The sequence below is a fragment of the Mytilus trossulus genome, chromosome 7 (genome assembly GCF_036588685.1).
Source record: "Mytilus trossulus isolate FHL-02 chromosome 7, PNRI_Mtr1.1.1.hap1, whole genome shotgun sequence".
NCBI classification, from domain to species: Eukaryota; Metazoa; Mollusca; class Bivalvia; order Mytilida; family Mytilidae; genus Mytilus; species Mytilus trossulus.
This window is the reverse complement of record NC_086379.1, coordinates 55,947,120-55,966,362: the sequence shown is the minus strand read 5'-3', so window position 1 is coordinate 55,966,362 and position 19,243 is coordinate 55,947,120. Positions and strand designations below refer to the sequence as shown.

General features: G+C 32.2%; 3 protein-coding genes across 11 annotated transcripts in view; 2 read left to right on the top strand and 1 right to left on the bottom strand.

The window, feature by feature from the left end:
- The window catches only part of LOC134725350 (galactokinase-like), a 6,673-nt gene extending 3,625 nt beyond the window's left edge, over positions 1 to 3,048 (top strand). The window contains exons 4-7 of the mRNA XM_063589086.1: positions 803 to 984; positions 1,205 to 1,355; positions 2,061 to 2,223; positions 2,671 to 3,048. Of these exons, the coding sequence (XP_063445156.1) occupies positions 803 to 984; positions 1,205 to 1,355; positions 2,061 to 2,223; positions 2,671 to 2,742 (568 nt within the window). The 3' untranslated portion in view covers positions 2,743 to 3,048. The remainder of the gene's footprint in view (positions 1 to 802; positions 985 to 1,204; positions 1,356 to 2,060; positions 2,224 to 2,670) is intronic.
- LOC134725351 (peroxiredoxin-like 2A) overlaps positions 1 to 15,805 on the bottom strand; it is a 27,376-nt gene extending 11,571 nt beyond the window's left edge. For 2 of the 8 annotated variants that reach the window (XR_010108547.1, XM_063589087.1), the window contains exon 1: positions 12,230 to 12,334. Coding sequence is in view for 3 of the 8 variants with exons in the window: in XM_063589087.1 (XP_063445157.1) it covers positions 12,230 to 12,276 (47 nt within the window). In the remaining 5 variants the exon portion in view is untranslated. Of the gene's footprint in view, positions 1 to 7,919; positions 8,036 to 8,085; positions 8,226 to 9,422; positions 9,446 to 12,229; positions 12,335 to 14,693; positions 14,862 to 15,706 lie in introns of those variants that run through there. The other 6 variants (XM_063589088.1, XM_063589089.1, XM_063589094.1 and 3 more) reach the window with 6 other exon arrangements.
- On the top strand, positions 8,175 to 19,243 carry LOC134725349 (galactokinase-like). Of its 2 annotated transcripts, XM_063589084.1 has the most exons (7): positions 8,179 to 8,404; positions 8,898 to 9,084; positions 10,177 to 10,438; positions 11,446 to 11,627; positions 15,714 to 15,864; positions 18,034 to 18,196; positions 19,120 to 19,243. In XM_063589084.1, exons 1-7 carry the CDS (start codon positions 8,201 to 8,203, stop codon positions 19,189 to 19,191), a joined length of 1,221 nt encoding a protein of 406 aa, XP_063445154.1. In that variant the 5' UTR covers positions 8,179 to 8,200; the 3' UTR covers positions 19,192 to 19,243. The 2 variants fall into 2 exon arrangements, with proteins under 2 accessions (XP_063445155.1, XP_063445154.1); XM_063589085.1 differs by lacking the exon at positions 11,446 to 11,627 and having other exon boundaries at positions 8,175 to 8,404; positions 10,177 to 10,434.

The following is a 19,243-nucleotide window of genomic DNA, read 5'->3' as shown; positions in this document are numbered from 1 at the left end:
CTCAGTGAACAAGGTTAAGTTTTGGTGGTCAAGTCCATATCTCAGATACTATAAGCAATAGGGCTAGTATATTCGTTGTATGGAAGGACTTGAAGGTGTACATGTCCAACTGGCAGGTGTCATCTGACCTTGACCTCATTTTCATGGTTCAGTGGTTATAGTTGATGTTTTTGTGTTTTGGTCTGTTTTTCTCACACTTTAAGCAATAGGTCTACTATATTTGTTGTATGGAATGATTGTAAGGTGAACATGTCTAGCAGACAGATGTCATCTGACCTTGATCTCATTTTCATGGTTCAGTGGTCAAAGTTAATTTTTTCAGTTTTGGTCTTTTTATCAAATACTATAAGCCATAGGTCAACTATATTAAGTGTATGGAAATATTTTATGATCTCTATATTAGTCGCACAGGTTTTATTTGACCTTGACCTCATTTTCACAGTTCATTGCTCAGTGTTAATTTTTTGTGTTTTGGTCTATTTTTATTCAACTATAAGTAATAGGTTAACTATATTTAATGTGTGGGAGCATTGTTTAGCTGTACATGTCAGCCTGGCATGGTTCATCTGACCTTGACCTCATTTTCATGGTTCATTGGTCTTTGTTTAGTTATCTTGGTTAATGTAACGTTTATGTGACAGTTGTAATAAAGCTTTATACTTAGGACTATCAACATAATATCAATGATTAGTAAAGAAGGCGAGACATTTCAGTGTGTGCACTCTTGTTAATTATAGATTTAGTTTTTTGAAGAAAAAAAATCATTATTTACTATAAACATTTGATTTAATTTGCTCTGTAGGTCATTAGAAAGCAAACTTGTTCCAATGAAAGACTCCAGTGTTGTTGTTCTGGTCACAAATTCCAATGTGAAACATCAGTTGACAGGATCAGAATATCCAACTCGCAGACGACAGTGTGAAATGTCTGCAAAGACCATGGGAAAGAAAAGCCTTCGTGATGCAACAGAAAAAGATTTGGACGGTAAAGGATTTAAACATTTCTTCATTATTCTTGATATTTTGTTTTGATATTTTATCAAATATTTTTTTTAAACAATTCAACTTTAATAGTAATACGTGTATTGGCATTGGAATATTTTTTCTAATATCATAGTAAAATCTCAGCTGCATGCAGTTCACCTTAATTCATACAAAATTTACTAAACTACATCAAACCTTATTCTATTATCTTTTTACAACAGAAAACAAAGACAAATTAGATGAAGAGACATTTAAACGTGTCCGACATGTGATAGGGGAAATTTCACGTACAGAGGAAGCAGCAAATGCACTTGAAAATGGAGATTATAAAAAGTTTGGACAACTTATGGTTGCAAGTCACAATTCTCTACGGTAAGACTTTTTAAGAAAGAACCAAACAGTAATATCCTTATAAAACTGAAGAATCACACAGTACACCATTACAATTAGCAGTTTTTTTTAGTAATAGTGGTATCTATTAATTTGTAAGTTTTTCTGGCAATAAATGGGTTTATTTGACACAATCAAATGGTTCAATGGAGTAAATTCAATAAGAGCCATATTATTAAGTTCAATGTTTCAAGGTAAAAAATGTTCAAGTTTGATGGTAAAACATGTAAAAAGAACATAATGTGTCAAGATTTAAATTTTAAAACACAGATTTTTACATCCCAAATGAACCAAAAATTATAGATTTCTGAAAAATTGACAATTGGTAAATTAATTCAAGGCCTTGGAAACATAGTGAACAGGTCTAGAAAAGATAAATATTCAAATCAGATATGTAAATGTTATAACAAACATTATGTTAAAGATATATTTTGTTGACACATGCAGTTTTTGATTTCTGTCCAAGAAATTAATGTAAATTTACCTTCACATTATTTTTCTAATCGTAAAAGTCGTGATAATAAATTGCTTGTGAAAATAAGTTGGTTTACAGAATACCAATTAACCATTTCCCCTTTGGCACATCTGTTCATTCAATACATTCATCAATATATTTCTTAAAATGTTATGGTTTGATTTAAGTGAAAAGTAATTGGGATGGAATGATAACATTTGTATCTATTACAGAGATGATTATGAAGTGTCGTGTGCCGAGTTAGATGAGTTAGTAACGGCAGCATTAGAAGTAGATGGCGTGTATGGTTCCAGAATGACAGGAGGGGGATTTGGTGGTTGTACAGTTACGTTAGTGAAGCAATCAGCTGTCAATAATGCTATTGAACATATACAGGTAAAATTTCAATTTGTTTTACAGCAATATTAAAGTAAGTAAAAAGATGTGAGATTAGCATCAAGCTACATTATTTTTTTGATATAAACAGCAAAACTTTTAAAATTAAAATGTGGATGAAGTTTCAATTATGCCTCGTATTATCATTGTGGAAAAAGACAAAACATAACAAATAACAGGTTTAATACTGTTAATTCAGAGATAATTGTGAGCATTAATAATTTAAATTTTGAAATGACCAACCAAGATAAGAGATTAGTTATTGTGATCACAGGAAAGGCTTCATACAGATACATGTATCAGATGTCATAATGCAAGATCTTATTAATAAAACTTCCCAATGATTTCTGAACTTACAGTAGTTGAATCATACATTGATGGATATATTTTCTAGTGATTTTTAGATAATGTTACGGTAGTTAAATTCTAGATTTTTTGTTCTTTCAGAAAAAGTTTAGTGGCAAAGCTACATTTTTTGTATGTCCACCATCAGGAGGAGCCAAACCAGTCCCTGTTTAACACAAGTACCTCATAGGGCTGTAAAATGGACTTATTGTTATTATCTTAAAGGGAATTAATCTCCTTATTGTTATAAATGGTTAATTTGATTAATTGGGAATTAACTTATTGTTAGTATATTAACTTGCTGACAGTGTGGCAGCTAGCTGTTGAATCTCAAGTGTTTTTAGAGAATACTGCTTTCATACATTGTTAAGTCTTGGAATCTTTGTTTTGATTGGAATCTCATTTATAGAAATATAGCAATATTGTGTTTGTAATATATATGAACTTGGGTTTAATTAAAAACTTTATATGGTTTTATTAGCCTGTTTTTATTAATTCTTTCATTGGTTTTTTTTAGCCTAGAAGAAAACTTTTTAACTTAAAAAAAAATAATTGATTGTAATTTTTTCATAGAAAAATCAAATTTCTTTTAACATTCAAACTAGTTGCAATAGAAGAGATAGAAAATGTGGTGACAGGATAAAGAAATGTTATAGAAAAGAAAGCAATACATGATCAAAATAAAGATTAACATCCATAGAATACAGGTCATTAAAATAATTGTCACACAAAAGGTACCATGAAAGACCATGAAACATTTAAAAACAGGTCATGAGGAAAATTACAGGAGATACTAAACAGGTGTAACAATGCATGGTGAAAATATAAAATCAAGTTGACAATTCAAGACCAAGACATTGTGACAAATTTCATGTAGGAGATACAAACACATTATCAATAATATGAACACAATGTAATTATAACAGCACACCAATACACAAACAGAAGAAAATGTAATTAAAACAATACAATGATACACAACAGAAGACAATGTAATTAAAACAATACAATGATACACACACAGAAGACAATGTAATTAAAACAATACAATGATAACCATGTAACCATATTTTGACTATTTTACCGATTCTGTTTGTTTTGTTCACGCATCTGTAAGCCTTGTAAATATCACTTGATCAAAGACGAAGGTTATATATATGATGCCAGCACTTTATCAAATGCAAACGTCACAGTTGATGCAATTTATTTATAAAATGCAAAGGTCATGCAGTAGATGTCAACACTACATCAAAAGTGAAGGTCATATAGGTAATGCCAGCACTTTATAAAATGGAAAGGTCATGCAGTAGATACAAACTCTTGATTAGAAGCCAAAGTAATACAGGTATTACCAGCACTTGATCAAAAGGAAAGGTCAGGCATGAAATATCAAACCTTTATCAAAGCCAAAAAAGAAGTTCTCAACTTTAGACCAAAAGCTATATATCCTACAGATGATAACAACAGGTATAGCGGGTTATTTTCGCGGGTGTAAAATTTCGCGATTTTCATTAAACAAGGTATAGGGAATATTTTGGCGGTTATTATTTTGGCGGATTCAAAACTTTAATTCATACCTTTGTTAGTACACCTTTAATTTGGCGGAATTTATTTTGGCGATTTTGTTCTATCCGCGAAAATAAGCGAAAATTTGCACCCCGCGAAAATAACCCGCTGTACGGTATGATAACAGTGCTTTATAAAATGCACAGGACATACAGGCAATGCCAACATTTGATTAACATTGAATGGTCATACAGATGATACAAGCAATTTATCAAAATAAAATGTAAAAACAAAAGTCATGCAGAAAAAGCAACACTTCAGTAAAAACAAAAGTCATGAAATAGCAACACTTTATGAAATGCAAAGGGAAAGCAGAGGATACAAAACAAACTGACATAGAAATAAGAGCTTGCAAAAGTATCGTTAAAATATACAAAATTGTACAAAGGGTAACAATATATGTCCAATGATCATGTAAAAGGGAAATCAATCGGATGTTATGCAACAGATACCAAAAGATGATGAAACATAGATGAAGAAATTAACCATTACCCATGGCCAAACAAAAATGTAGAAGATATAAACACATGGCCAAAATAAAGATGTAAAAGATCCCAACACATGGTCAAAACAAAAATATAGAAGATTTCAAAAAATGGTTAAAAGAAAAATGTAAAAGATCCCAATACATGATGAAATCAAAAATATAGAAGATATCACCAAATGGTCAAAACAAAGATGAGGAGATCAAAACACTTGGTAAAACATAGAGGCACAAGATAACAACACATGGGCAAAACAAAGATGAGGAGATCAAAACACTTGGTTAAAAATCGGATGCACAAGATACCAACACATGGGCAAAACAAAGGTGAGAACACTTGATAAAACATAGATGCACAAGATACCAACACATGGGCAAAACTAAGGTGAGGAGATCCAAACACTTGGTAAAACATAGATGCACAAGATACCAACACATGGGCAAAACAAAGGTGAGAACACTTGATAAAACATAGATGCACAAGATAACAACACATGGGCAAAACAAAGGTGAGGAGATCCAAACACTCTGTAGAACATAGATGCACAAGATACCAACACATGGGCAAAACAAAGGTGAGGAGATCTAAACACTTGGTAAAACATAGATGCACAAGATAACAACACATGGGCAAAAAAAAAGTGAGGAGATCCAAACACTTGGTTAAACATAGATGCACAATATACCAACACATGGGCAAAACAAAGGTGAGGAGATCCAAACACTTGGTAAAACAAAGATGCACAAGATACCAACACATGGGCAAAACAAAGGTGAGGATATCCAAACATATTGTAAAACATAGATGCACAAGATATCAACAAATGGGCAAAATAGAGGTGAGTAGATCCAAACACTTGGTTAAACATAGATGCACAAGATAACAACACATGGACAAAACAAAGGTGAGGAGATCCAAATACTTGGTAAAACATAGATGCACAAAATACTAACACATGGGCAAAACAAAGGTGAGGAGATCCAAACACTTGGTAAACCACAGATGCACAAGATAACAACACATAGACAAAACAAAGGTGAGGAGATCCAAACACTTGGTTAAATAAAGATGTACAAGATACCAACACATGGGCAAAACAAAGGTGAGGAGATTCAAACACTTGGAAGAACAAAGATGCACAAGATAACAACACATGGGCAAAACAAAGATGAGGAGATCCAAACACTTGGTAAAACATAGATGCACAAGATAACAACACATGGGCAAAACAAAGATGAGGAGATTCAAACACTTTGTAGAACATAGATGCACAAGATACCAACACAACACACGGGCAAAACAAATGTGAGAAGATCCAAACACTTGGTTAAACTTAGATGCACAAGATATCAACAAATGGGCAAAATAGAGGTGAGGAGATCCAAACACTTGGTTAAACATAGATGCACAAGATAACAACACATGGACAAAACAAAGGTGAGGAGATCCAAACACTTGGTAAAACATAGATGCACAAGATACCAACACATGGGTAAAACAAAGGTGAGGAGATCCAAACACTTGGTAAATCATAGATGCACATGATACCCACACACGGACAAAACAAAGGTGAGGAGATCCAAACACTTGGTAAAACATAGATGCACAAGATACCAACACATGGGCAAAACAAAGGTGAGGAGATCCAAACACTTGCTAAAACATAAATGCACAAGATACCAACATATGGGCAAAACAAAGATAAAGAAAATACCAACAAAGATTAAAAAATCATTCGGAGGATACAAAGACATCAAATGTCATGTGCAGAAAAACTTAACACATAGTAAAATGAAAACAGCAAAGGTCGTACAAAATATGTTGAAATTATTAAGCGAAATGCACGTAATTTATATGACAATAAAACACTCTTTTGAGTTTTTATAGTCAATTTTAGTGACAATTTACCGAAAATTACCATAGAATGGAAAAGAGAAGGTGCAATATTTTATGAATTCCGTAATAGGGATGACACGGCATTAACTAACACATCTACTAGTATTAAAGATAAAGATTGAGCAGGCTTACTGTTATTCTATGGTCAAAATTTTAGAGGGAAATTATCGAGATTACACCATGTAATATATTGTATTTAGAATTCTAGTGCTGATGATAATGCATATGATATTCTAAAAACCACATATGACATAAAAAAATAAGTAAACATTTATTAAGAAAAGTGCATTATAACTTGTGTAACAAGAAAGTACGATGTACTCATTTATGTTCATTTTCCTTTTTGAGTTATCCCGCTTTTTCGCGAATCAAAAGTATTGTATACAATTTGCTCAAGAGGAAACAAGATCAAACAAGGGTTTTGGAAAAACATAATAAGACTAATTTTTTAAACACGGAAAAAATTCAAGAAACATACTCAATGAATTGCTAACATTTATATTTTTAGGTTATTAGTCCGAAACATACCAAATTAATAATACACTGTATACATATCTGTAACTGAAAGAACCAGCAACATTACGAAAATGTAAACGTTCAAGAACTGTTTGTAAACTGGATAGAAGTGCGAATACAATGACTAGATGATAAATACAGAATTGTACACGATTGATTTTGCCATTTACCCGCATGGTGGAATATCAATGTTCAGTAAGTTAATAGTAACCAAACGTGTATCAGAAAGGTATTCTGATTAAATCGGACCAAATGAACTTTATTGAATTGATGTGTCAAAAAGTAAAGTCCTTTGAATGATTTTATAATAAGATATATAAATTCAGCAAATCGGATTTATTATTTCAGAACTTTTAAGAGTAGAATGAACAACTTAAAAGAGAACTTAAAAAAGAAATGTGTGAATGTAATCTTGTTACAATATGTCAAGGACAAATATCATGAGATATACATATTCACAATTATTTGATATACATATTCCTTAAGTCATATATTTAATTCCAAAGTTTATATTCAGTAGTAAAAATTTGTGAAAATGGAAAATTTTAGTAAGAAAATTCGTCCAGGGTGATTATGACGGTAAGAACAGAGTGCAACATTTCGTAGTATATGGACGCACTCTCTATTCTTCATACATTCAAATATAACGATAAGCAAAATGTCTAGTTACTTTGTACTGACTTTTGGCAGATGAGCTACTGTACTAAATCAACATTATAAAGCAATGTGTGACATGGCGCAGTGTAGTAATAAATACATCATCAAAAATAATGACAGATTCATTTAATAATCGTCTAAGATGTGCGAGGGGATCTATAACTAAGGGTAAAGCTGGGCTTCTTTCTGTAACTTATTAACAACCATCTCCACAAAAAAACATTCGCTTACCGCACAAGATGTCACAAAAAGACGCCGAATCATAAAACCACACAGATTAGGGTTATCAGTATACATGTACTACAACAAGTTATACACGTAAAGGACAGACTGAAAGGTTCAAAGTCTATATGTGAACATGAGGGTCAACAAAATACAAATACATATTTTTACTTACCATAATTGCGGTGATAATCGTTTTCAGTTAATTATAAAGTCTTGAGAATTAAACCAATGGCGCTGCAAATTTTTGTGTCGATATAGTTGATCTCAGTTGTCTTGCTCTCTAATTTATGTTGACCTTCTTATCAGTTGATAAAGATATAAAGATCATAATGGCCTGTCGTATACCCGACATAAGTGAATTATTGCAGACAGCTAAGGAAAGGTTCAAGTTCAAATTCGGAAGTCTACCAAATAAAGCATCATGCGCACCAGGGAGGGTAAACCTAATAGGGGAGCATACAGATTATAACGAAGGATATGTTCTGCCAATGGTAATTACTTTAGTTTTTAAAATACACACATGGTGTATACTATACTACATATTCAGCTGGGTTTCTAGACGTTTTCATTTTAAAACTTAAAACATACAAAAGTGTCCAACATTTTCTATAGTTACTGTTTTCTTAAGTTAATTCACTATTTCAACAGATAAAAAGAGATCAATAAATAGGGTGGGTTCAAAGAAGTTGAAGGAAGATGCCAAGTAAAAAAAATAGACTGTGGTCTGTTCTCTCACAGAAGCCGAAGACGAAAAGACACATAACAGTCTGGAAAACTCTACACAGAAAAGTAAATATTGAGCATCTCGAACCAACCAACCGGTAAAACTGATGTGCTTCGGAATTGTCAGCAATCCTAAATGATAAGAAAGATATACCGTGTATAAAAGCATTAACAGGATTCTACACGTACCAATACAGATACTTATACAGATATGAATATGTCTATGAATCCTAAATTAACCTGTGTTTACATTATTTTTAGGCACTTCAAATGGTGACGATAGCTGTTGGGAATGCTACTGATAGTGGTTTATGCAGGGTTCTAACTTTAGCAGATGTTGGGGAGGACAATTACGTAGAATTTCCTTTACCTACTGAAGAAAACCCTTTAGTTCCTGGACAGCTACATTGGGCCAATTATGTCACCGGTGTGATATCACATTATGATGGTAATCATAAAACAAAGTTAATAGATTGATACTTTAGAAATAAGACAAACACGGCAGGGTGACAGAGCAGAAATGTTACCCCGAGAATTAATGATCGACTGAGCCGAAGGTCGACAATCTTTTCTCGGAGTAATAATAATTTACCATCCTTGAATATTTGTTATTTGATACATTTAACTGATATTTTTTTTTGCCTTTTAACATCGTTGTTTTTCCGCTTAAATTATACATGTTGTATTTCAAAATTTAAATCATTGATTTTTTAATTCTTGATCTCGACTTAAAATTATTAATTTTTAATGCTTTGCACCAGAATGTAATATTAAAACAGTAGTTACCCGCTGAGCCATTTATTAAAAAAACCTCTGTCAACCAATCAGTAACTTGCAATGCTACAAAAGTATGACAATTGATGAAAATTTTATGCATTACTTTAACACAGATAGAATTGACTATACATGGTTAAGCTCCCAATCTAATTAAAATATAGATCACTGGTTTCTTTTCGCTCACATGAGCACGACGAGTACGTGAGTTCTAATAGATCTGAATTTTAATCCGATTGGTTAAGCTCCGATTGTCCTGACGGGTGCGTGCTGCTCAGTCTCTATAGATATCTATGTGTATTTGCTTCTCATGAAGTGGCAGTATACACTTTGTTTGACAAATTGAACATTGCGAAGGATGATAAAGTGTTGAAAGAAGACATTAAATGGTCCCCCTTGCTGCTTTTATTTGCCATTGTATTTTCTGTTTTCCTTTTTTTTAATATTATCTTTGGTTTCGTATGCCTCTTTTTTATTGACCCCTCTTTAACATTTTTTTAAGGTTAGAACTAACAACATATGTGGCTATATGCAGCATTTTCCGGAAAAAAAACACCAATTATACGTTAATGTAAAGCTTTTATCATGCATAAAATGTAATAAACAAATATTATGGACAAAAGCCAACCCTTTAAAATAACAGTATTCTTACTTCAGTACGTATTTTATCTGATCTATGTAATGACAATTAGGGAATGATTGATTAATCATTTATTCCTCAAAAATTGTTAATCTTATTTTAATTTGTAAATTTAACTTCACACAGGGCCGATTGTTTCATTTGATGCAGTAATTATTTCATCAGTACCTTTTGGTGGAGGGGTTTCCAGTTCTGCTGCATTACAAGTGGCAACATACACTTTGCTCGACGAGTTGAACAATGTGACGGATGATAAAGTGTCGAAAGAAGACAAAGCACAGAGGTGTATGGAGGCAGAACACGAGTTTATAGGTCTCATGGATGGTATCATGGACCAGTTTATATCACTGACAGCGAAACAGGACCATGCCCTTTTACTTGATTGTAGGTAATATTAATTAAAGTTCTCAAGTTATTATGCTTTTGATATGCAATCAATATCTTTCGTGGCAATATTTGAAATATTAAAGTCGACAGGTAAAGTTGACTGTTTGTTGGCTTTCAAATTCATGTTCACCGATTGATTTAAATTCGCATATTTGATTTCAAACAAACTAAAACGTACTTCCAAAATATAAAAAGTCTGAAATTTAACCCATTTTCAAGACATGTCAGCTCGATAAAATGAATTATTGTTTCGTTTGTATTTTACTTTAGACACAATCTCATAACTGACGAGTTGACCCCCGTAGACTGCCGACAGTCATATAAGCGATATAAACATAAATATTAATATAAACAGATAGCGAACTCGTGCAATTGGATTTTTCTAAGTGTGTTTAACTTCATATTTTAAGATAAATATATGTTAATCTTTGTTTTTACCTGTTAAAGTATGCGGTTTTTTTTGTGGATCGAATTAGTCATTTAAATGGTTTACCCTTGTTTCACTTTCAATGTTGACACTTTTTTCCTTTTAATGACTGAACACGCATAAGACATGCGTAATCCATTTCTAGCTGACGGGTTAAATTAAAGGTCACATGAATTCGGATTCATGAGTTCGTATTAGTCACTTGCAAGTGAATAATTCATCGTCGATGTTTCTTATCTTATTTCAACAAACTTGAACCACACTGGCTGTTAAAAGCATACTACTATTTCACGTTTTCACTTTCATTAATGATTGGGAAAAAATGAATTCTATTTTATTTTTATTTTTATATATTTAGTATGTATAGCTAGTGCCTCTTAAATAAAAGAATGATTCTCAACTAAAGACAAGTTTATATTTCTCTAAGAGACTTCCATTTAGTTATTGGTGGATATTTTAATCTCTTCTCGCAGTACAGTCATTGACAAGATATAGAAATATTAAAATAAAAATGTAAATATTTTCTGTAGTTACTATGAAACCATAAAGTTAATTTCATATCTTAAAAATTATAATTCCAGATCATTAGAAAATAAGCATATACCTATGCTTGATGATTCTGTGGTTGTTTTATTGATAAATTCTAACGTGTCGCATGAGCTGATACATACTGAATATCCAAAACGAACAAGACAATGTAAGGAAGCTGCAAACATCCTTGGCGTCAATAGTTTACGGGACATGACATTGAAAACACTGGAAGGTACTAACTACTAGTATAATTAATTTAGCATGTGCTTTTATAATAACATAGTAATCAATCATTAAAGTATGATGATGTAAATTATGTGTTGGCTTAAAGAGTCTCATATTTTAATTCTTATTTGCAACATTACTTTTGTGGAAGTTTTAGCAAATTTAAGATAAACCTAGTTTTTATTTATGAAATTCCTTTCAAAATGAACCAAAGACGACTTAGGTTATACGCAATTGACACAGCAACCCAGAGACAAAAACACCAAAACACAACATTCAGGCGTGTAAACAAAATCCACAACTAGTCAAAAAGAATTTCAACATAGTATGTCAAATCAACACCACATTCATAAAATTACAAATAATATTTAACTAACACAATAGATATTCGCATGTTTAATGACTATAATGGTGGGGTTAGAAAGTCATTTATTTTACAAAGTTATTTGAAAATAGCTGAAGCCCGCCTTCGGGTACGACATTTTCTCGTTGTGTGAAAGACTCATTGGTATACTTAGGCTTTTATCTGCTCTTTGGTCGGGTTGTTGTCTCTTTGACATATTCCCCATTTCCATTCTCAATATTTCCTATGCAGTAGAACATACTCACCCCGTCCCGTCCAATGGTAAATCAATTTTTGCCCTTCTTATTGTCATAGTACATGGCTTACAATCCACGATAAAATGTTATACATGAATAACTTTTCAATGTAGATTAATTATGAAAGTGAAATCTGTAAAATAACTACACGAATAATGTGTACAATCCCCTGAAGCAATCTCCATAGGAAATAGTGAAAAAATAAAATAATATATATTTTGAATATTGCAAACGTCACGGAAAAGATTAGTAAAATTTAGAAACTAATAACACCAAACCGTTCTGGAAATATATCGAATCCCGGAAAATGAAAACATCGGAATGTCCCCACTGGAGAACGAAGGCAAACTCATCAACGACAGTAAAGAAAATGCAGAAATACAATTTAGATTAGTATTTACAATAGACAAATCCATAACAACAAAATATTTTGAGGACACCATACCTTACCTTACTATAACTGAATATGGACTCTAAGTCTTAGACCAAAACCCACAAAAGCTTCGGGCCCAGATGGAATCCCTAACAGAATCCTCAAAGGATGCGCATGTCAAATAGCACAAGGACTGATAGGGATCTTTCAAAAATCTGTAAACTCTGAAACAGAACTAGCTAAACGCAAACATATCTTGCGTATTAAAAAAACGCAATAAACATGATACACAAAACTAAAGATCTGTTTTACTAACATCAGTTCCATGTAAAATCTCGGAACACATAGTAAAACATCAAGAAAAGCACAAAGTTTAAACATCATTAAACCATGATTTCAGATCAACTTCTCATGCAAAACCCAATTACTAGTCATAATAAAAGACTTCATGAAAGAATTGACGCCGGTATACAAAGTAATATTGCCATCTTAGACTTCTCCAAAGTATCAGACATAGTACGGCATAAGAAAAATCAAAGAATATGGAATAAAAGGACTATTAACAACTGAATAAATATGTTCTTGACAAACAGATATTAAAAAGAAGTATGAGAACAATCTGAAGACGTGAAGTCGACTCTGATGTACCACAAGGCACAGTCCTAGGACCGCTACTCTTCCTTTGTCATATAAATGACATACAGGCTCAGCCAGATCTTCAGACGACTGACTACCCTACATATCGATAAAGAAAGACCATGACATCTTCCAAGAAGATCGTTATAACCTAGAAGTATTGGCAAATAACTGGGGAATGGGGTTCAACGCAAAGAAATGCTATATTCTAAGAATAAAAACAGAGTAAAAAATTCTATAGTCTAAATAGACACATTCTACAACAAGTTCAACATTGCCTTTACTTGGGCCTATAAATTTCAGAGGACCTAAAATGGACTACCCATATTTCCAACGTAGCGAAGAAGGCAAACTCAACACTAGCCTCACTTGGAAGGAATTTGAGATAGCATTGCCCACAAGAAAGAATTAAAACAGCATATATTTCACTAGTAAGGACACTCATGAAATATTGAGCAATACATCTACGAACACCAACAAGCTTGAAAGAATACAGAGACAAGCTGCGAGATTTATGAGAGGAAACTATAATTCCAGAGAAGATGTTTGCGTCTCAAATAAGCTCACCAAACTGGAACCATACACAAGACCTACAAACAAGATGCTCAAGGTAGAAGCTTATATTTCGCCACAAGGTAGTTAAAGTACTCGTTCCTGCTACAGAACCAGACGGATATTTAGATATAGGACGGCTAAAAAACAATTACTACCAAAAATGTGACAATTATGAAACAATAAATATTGTGAGAAAAAAAAATTAAAAACAACAAAATTCTAACGGGCAAAACACCACAATATTCTCACTCATTTATCGTAAAACAGTGATCGAATGAATTCACCTTGAAGTCAGTGTAGTGGGCATCGATTGTTGAGAGCTTCAAAACTGCTCTCGCTCACCCGCAAAAATCGACGGTGCTTTCTCTGCAGTTGTATTAAAGCCAGTATTTGTATCCACAACATATCCATACATATACAGGATTCAAGATTCAATATTATATTAGAGTCTGCATGTCTATACATGTACTTATAGATTATCGTTGCACATGCCAACGAGAGTGAGAAAAGCAATGAGTTGAGATCACCAATGGTATTCTTTTTATCGTTATTTTACCTATGACGAAGTTCACTGACAACGCCACGTGCCCCCTTAGTTTCTAGCGATGATTTTTCTTATCGCTATTTTTTGAAATTTGCCGTTGATCTTGCTGACTGATACCATACCAGCTTAATGTATGCTCTCTATATAAGTACTAGTATGTAGTTGTAGATAAATTATAAATAAAGTATTCGTATTCGGTATATAGAGCAAAGGAAATTTTTCGAATTAAAAAAAATCAGTATATTCATCAATAAAGTTATGCTGAGTGAGTTTTATAATTATGAAAAAAAAAAAAAAGCTGATTTATTTAACATGGTGTGCTTTTAAAATGATGAAATGTAAGATATATAAGAATTCAATTTTACCGGAAGCAGAAATAAATCCATTTTTAACAAATTAGCTCTTTTGTCCTCACAAAATTACCTCAGCGCTACTATCATTTCATTCCATCCATTGAATGAACACAATGCGCATTAAATATGATATTCATTCCTTTTATTCAATTCATATTAAGGTTTGTATAAAACAACAATGGGAAAGGATTATGATGTAATATGTGTAAGGTATGAATATGTTCTAAATTGTTCTTACAATAACTTGCCACATGACCTAGTATGGTCTGACATATACTTAAAATCATATGTATGGATGTAACATGACTAAAAGAGGGACAGTCAAACTCATAAATTGAAAATAAACTGACAAAGCCATGATTAAAAATAAAAATACAAGCAGACAAATAAAAGTACAGAAGACAAAACAAAGAAAACTAAAGACGAAGCAACACGAACCCCACCAAAACTGGGGGTGATCTCAGGTGCTCCGGAAGGGTAAACAGATCCTGTTCCACATGTGTCACCCGTCGTGTTGAAAATGTTATTACAAATCTAACATATGCTTAAATCATACATGTAACATGACCTATTATGGTCTAGCATACACTTAAATCATACATGTAACATAACCTAGTATGGTTTCACATACATACTTAAATCATACAGGTTATTTTAGTTCTCTTGCCTTTGGTTGTTGTAAGATATTCTTTTGTTGACACGTGGTGAACGCTCTTTAAGGAGAATAACTATTATATTTATTTCTGACTATTCATAATAACCTAAAACATAAAAAATGTGGTAAACACTGTCGGAGTAACTCGCGTACAAATTTTTGAGGTTATTTCGAATAGACAATAAAAAAGTACGGTAAATTCTTATATTCCTTTCATTTTATTAATGGGTAATAACAGTTATAACGTCACGATCACATGCCAAAATTAAGTCTATGAGCTGAAAAAAAAACAAAAAAACTTTCAGACAATTAGGAGACAGGTAAAATTGAATTATAAAAAAAAAAAAAAAAATACAATATTTTTGTTTACCTTATAGACAGAAAAGACATGTTGGACAACGTTTTATACAAGCGAGCACATCATGTTGTTACGGAAATAAAACGAACAACTGAGGCAGCTGAGGCATTAGAGAACAACGACTTTGTGACATTTGGACGACTAATGGTAGACAGCCATATATCACTTAGGTACAAGCTAATCATCCGTAATATAGTTATGGATAATATTTCATTGCATTCTCTGATAGCAAAAGGCATACATTAAAAGCTATACTTACTCTTTTATTAATCACACTAGAATATTTTCCGTCGTTAACAGTTCAGTGTTACAGTACAACATTAATTTCCTTACTCCGACAGTACTCTTTTGTTTCAATTAAAAACTTGTAGCAACGAAGTATGTGCAAATGAGTGCTGTCTTTATGCATTTGTTTTTGAAAAATTAATAGGTTTGAAAAATATAAACATGAAGGAAATGAATATAGAGATCTTTTGAGAACCCGTATAATGATATGAAAAATAAGATGTGTCGTTTTGCGAAAATTTTTGTTTTACTAAGGTTTTTATTTCTTTTTCAAGAGGCTGCAATACTTTTATGAAGGTTGTGTTTGTTTTTAAGAGACGAAAACATATAAAGTTTCTTGTTGAAATAGTTCGTTCTTCGCTGAAAGATTCTTGAATATAAGTCTTTATTACAATACTTCTTATCGGACTTAGGCATTACTTTTGGTATGTATCTGTTTTGTTTTATCAGATCTTCCACATATGTTTTTGACCCATTCCCAATTTCAATTCTCAAATTTATTTCAATTTTCAAATATTTTGACATTGAGCACTGCCGAAGGCCAATGAAGGGCCATTGATTGTCAAAATGCACATCTAGTGTACTAAATAATGGCAATAGTAGTATACCGCTGTTCAATAGTCGTAAATCTCGATTGATCAAAGCAATTTGGGGTAACAAACTGAAACCGAGGAAAACTATATAAGTAAAACAGTGAAACAACAGAAACACTGAACTGCAACAAAAACAAACGCCATCATGCATAGAAACGAAATATTTAATAACTACTGCCACATTTCTGACTTAGTAGGCTACAGGACATTTGAAAAATAATGGTTGGATGAAACTGGTATTATGACAAACTATACCTCCCGCTTAAATGACAATGTTAAAATACCGCTAAAATGAAAACACTTAACGACAGGAATACAGCACAAATAAACACAAGAACACCGAGGACAGAGAAATACATAAAGTATTAATATAATAATTCATTACAACATGTAAACCGCAGAATAACAACAGACACCCAAGTGAATTTACGATAGCACGCAAGGACATTGCACATTGGTTTCGATAATTTTATTACGTTAAGGCTTTGTCCAGTTTCTTTAACACAACATGGAAGTATCATGAAATATCGTTTCGTGTCTGAAGTTTAAAAGGTCTCCGTATACAGGTTGTTTCACATATTTTGCTTCAGACTGAATAGTCGGTATAATTTTTTACAAGTTTGTTTCAATTGGAAGCATATAATTAGACTTTAGATTGTTAAATTTTAAAGTACAAGTACCTAGCAACTTGAAAAATCAGGAGTGAAGGAACAATTAATCTCAAAGAATTGGGATTGCGACTGTTGTTATTATTCCAGAAGCATGTCAACCTTTTACTTGTTTTTTTTTTATATAAATATTCCATATCCATATGAGGTTTAATTAGAAAATATTGATTAATTGCATTTCAAAAAAAATAATTCTGAATTTCTCTGGAGACCTTTACATTTTTGTTTAAATGGCATTGAAATAATTCATTTACGTGACAAAAGGATCGTCTGCTAGCAAAGATGTGTAGATGACAAAGATTAAAGTTATAATTATTGTTCAAAATTTTTTTTTTTATGGTTTAACTGATAGTCTCTTTGGCTTCAGCTAGCCCCTAATCGCTAATGTACAGTAGTTTACCGAAATGGAATCCACAGTTAACTCCGACACTTACAAATGCACCAAATAAAAAATCACTACAGACTATTAAAATTCTACAGGTTTCATGTATGTGCTATATGTGGCGGGTTAAATAAGTTTTGCGAAATTCCAACCCTCCCCTTTATATCTCTATTCAATGTGGAATAAACAAACACACAGTCAAACTCGTTTAAAGAGAAGTCTGAGTCCGAGGCGATTATAAGTGACAAAGAAGATAGTTAGCAAAATGAAAGTATAATAGAGGGATATATTTGTTTTAATCTTAAAGAAATCGTACCAATACAAATGGACATCTATATATGTCAAAATATGTCATTAAAAAAGTGTGTATATCCTGAATGTAAAAGAAACAAATTGTAATGTGATGTTTAGAGACAATTATGAGGTATCCTGTGATGAGTTAGATGAGTTAGTAGAAGCTGCGTTAGAGATGAATGGTGTTTATGGTTCCCGGATGACGGGTGGGGGATTTGGTGGATGTACTGTCTCATTAGTTAAAAGATGTAACGTTGAATCAGTTATTCATCATGTTGAGGTAATGTGTATGTGCGTATGTGTGCATGCTCAAAAAGATTTAAATGGAACAAGATTATATCGGAACACCTTATATTTAATTTTTTTAAATTAAAGCAGGAATGAGTTTATGTATGTATAACATCATGCAAATGAAAGAAGGGAAATAAGAGGTCAAAATACAGTCTTCAAAGAAAAAAATATGGTTATACAATGTGTTAAGCTAAAATCGACCCTTGTCTAGAAACAATTGTAACAAATATAATAATGAAAGAATGTATCTGAAATCTAATATCGACGCTAAATTCCATATCATTCGCACCGAATTTGTTATTCCATCTTAATTGTCGTCTTCAAATTATTGACATAAAAAAGATAAACTAACAAAAATACCCGAACTCCGAGTAAAATTAAAATCAGAAAGTCCAAATATGAAATTGCAAAATCAATATCTTAAACACATCAAATGAACATTGAATGTTTTGCCTTATATGAGAAGTTTTGGAATACAAACAACATTTATAACAACTGAAAAAATGTACATGGTGGAGAAAATTTAGAGTACTGCTGACAGCTATAAAGATAAACTAAAAAATCCAATAACGCAATCCGAGGAAAATTCAAAACGGAAAGTCCATAATCAAATGCCAAAATCAAAAGTCCAAAGACATCAAACGAATGGATAATAACTGTCATATTCCTGACTTGGTACAAGGATTTTCTTATGTAGAAAATGTTGTATTAAACCTGATAGTATAGCTGCTAGCTAAACTTCCCACTTGGATGACAGTCGCATAAAACTCCATTATATTTACAAAGATGTGTGAACAAAACAAATAAACATAATTAGTATGAATTTCAAAAATAGGGGTACAGCATTCCACAATAAACTATCATATATTTCAATTATGTTTGTTTTTAAAAATTCTATCAATATCTTTCCAGGCAAAATACTCAAAGTCGGCTACATTTTATGTATGCAAGCCTTCTGATGGTGCTAGAAGAATTGAAGTGTGAACTCGACTTCAAAATGAATATAATATTTTAAATTATAATACACCAATAAATA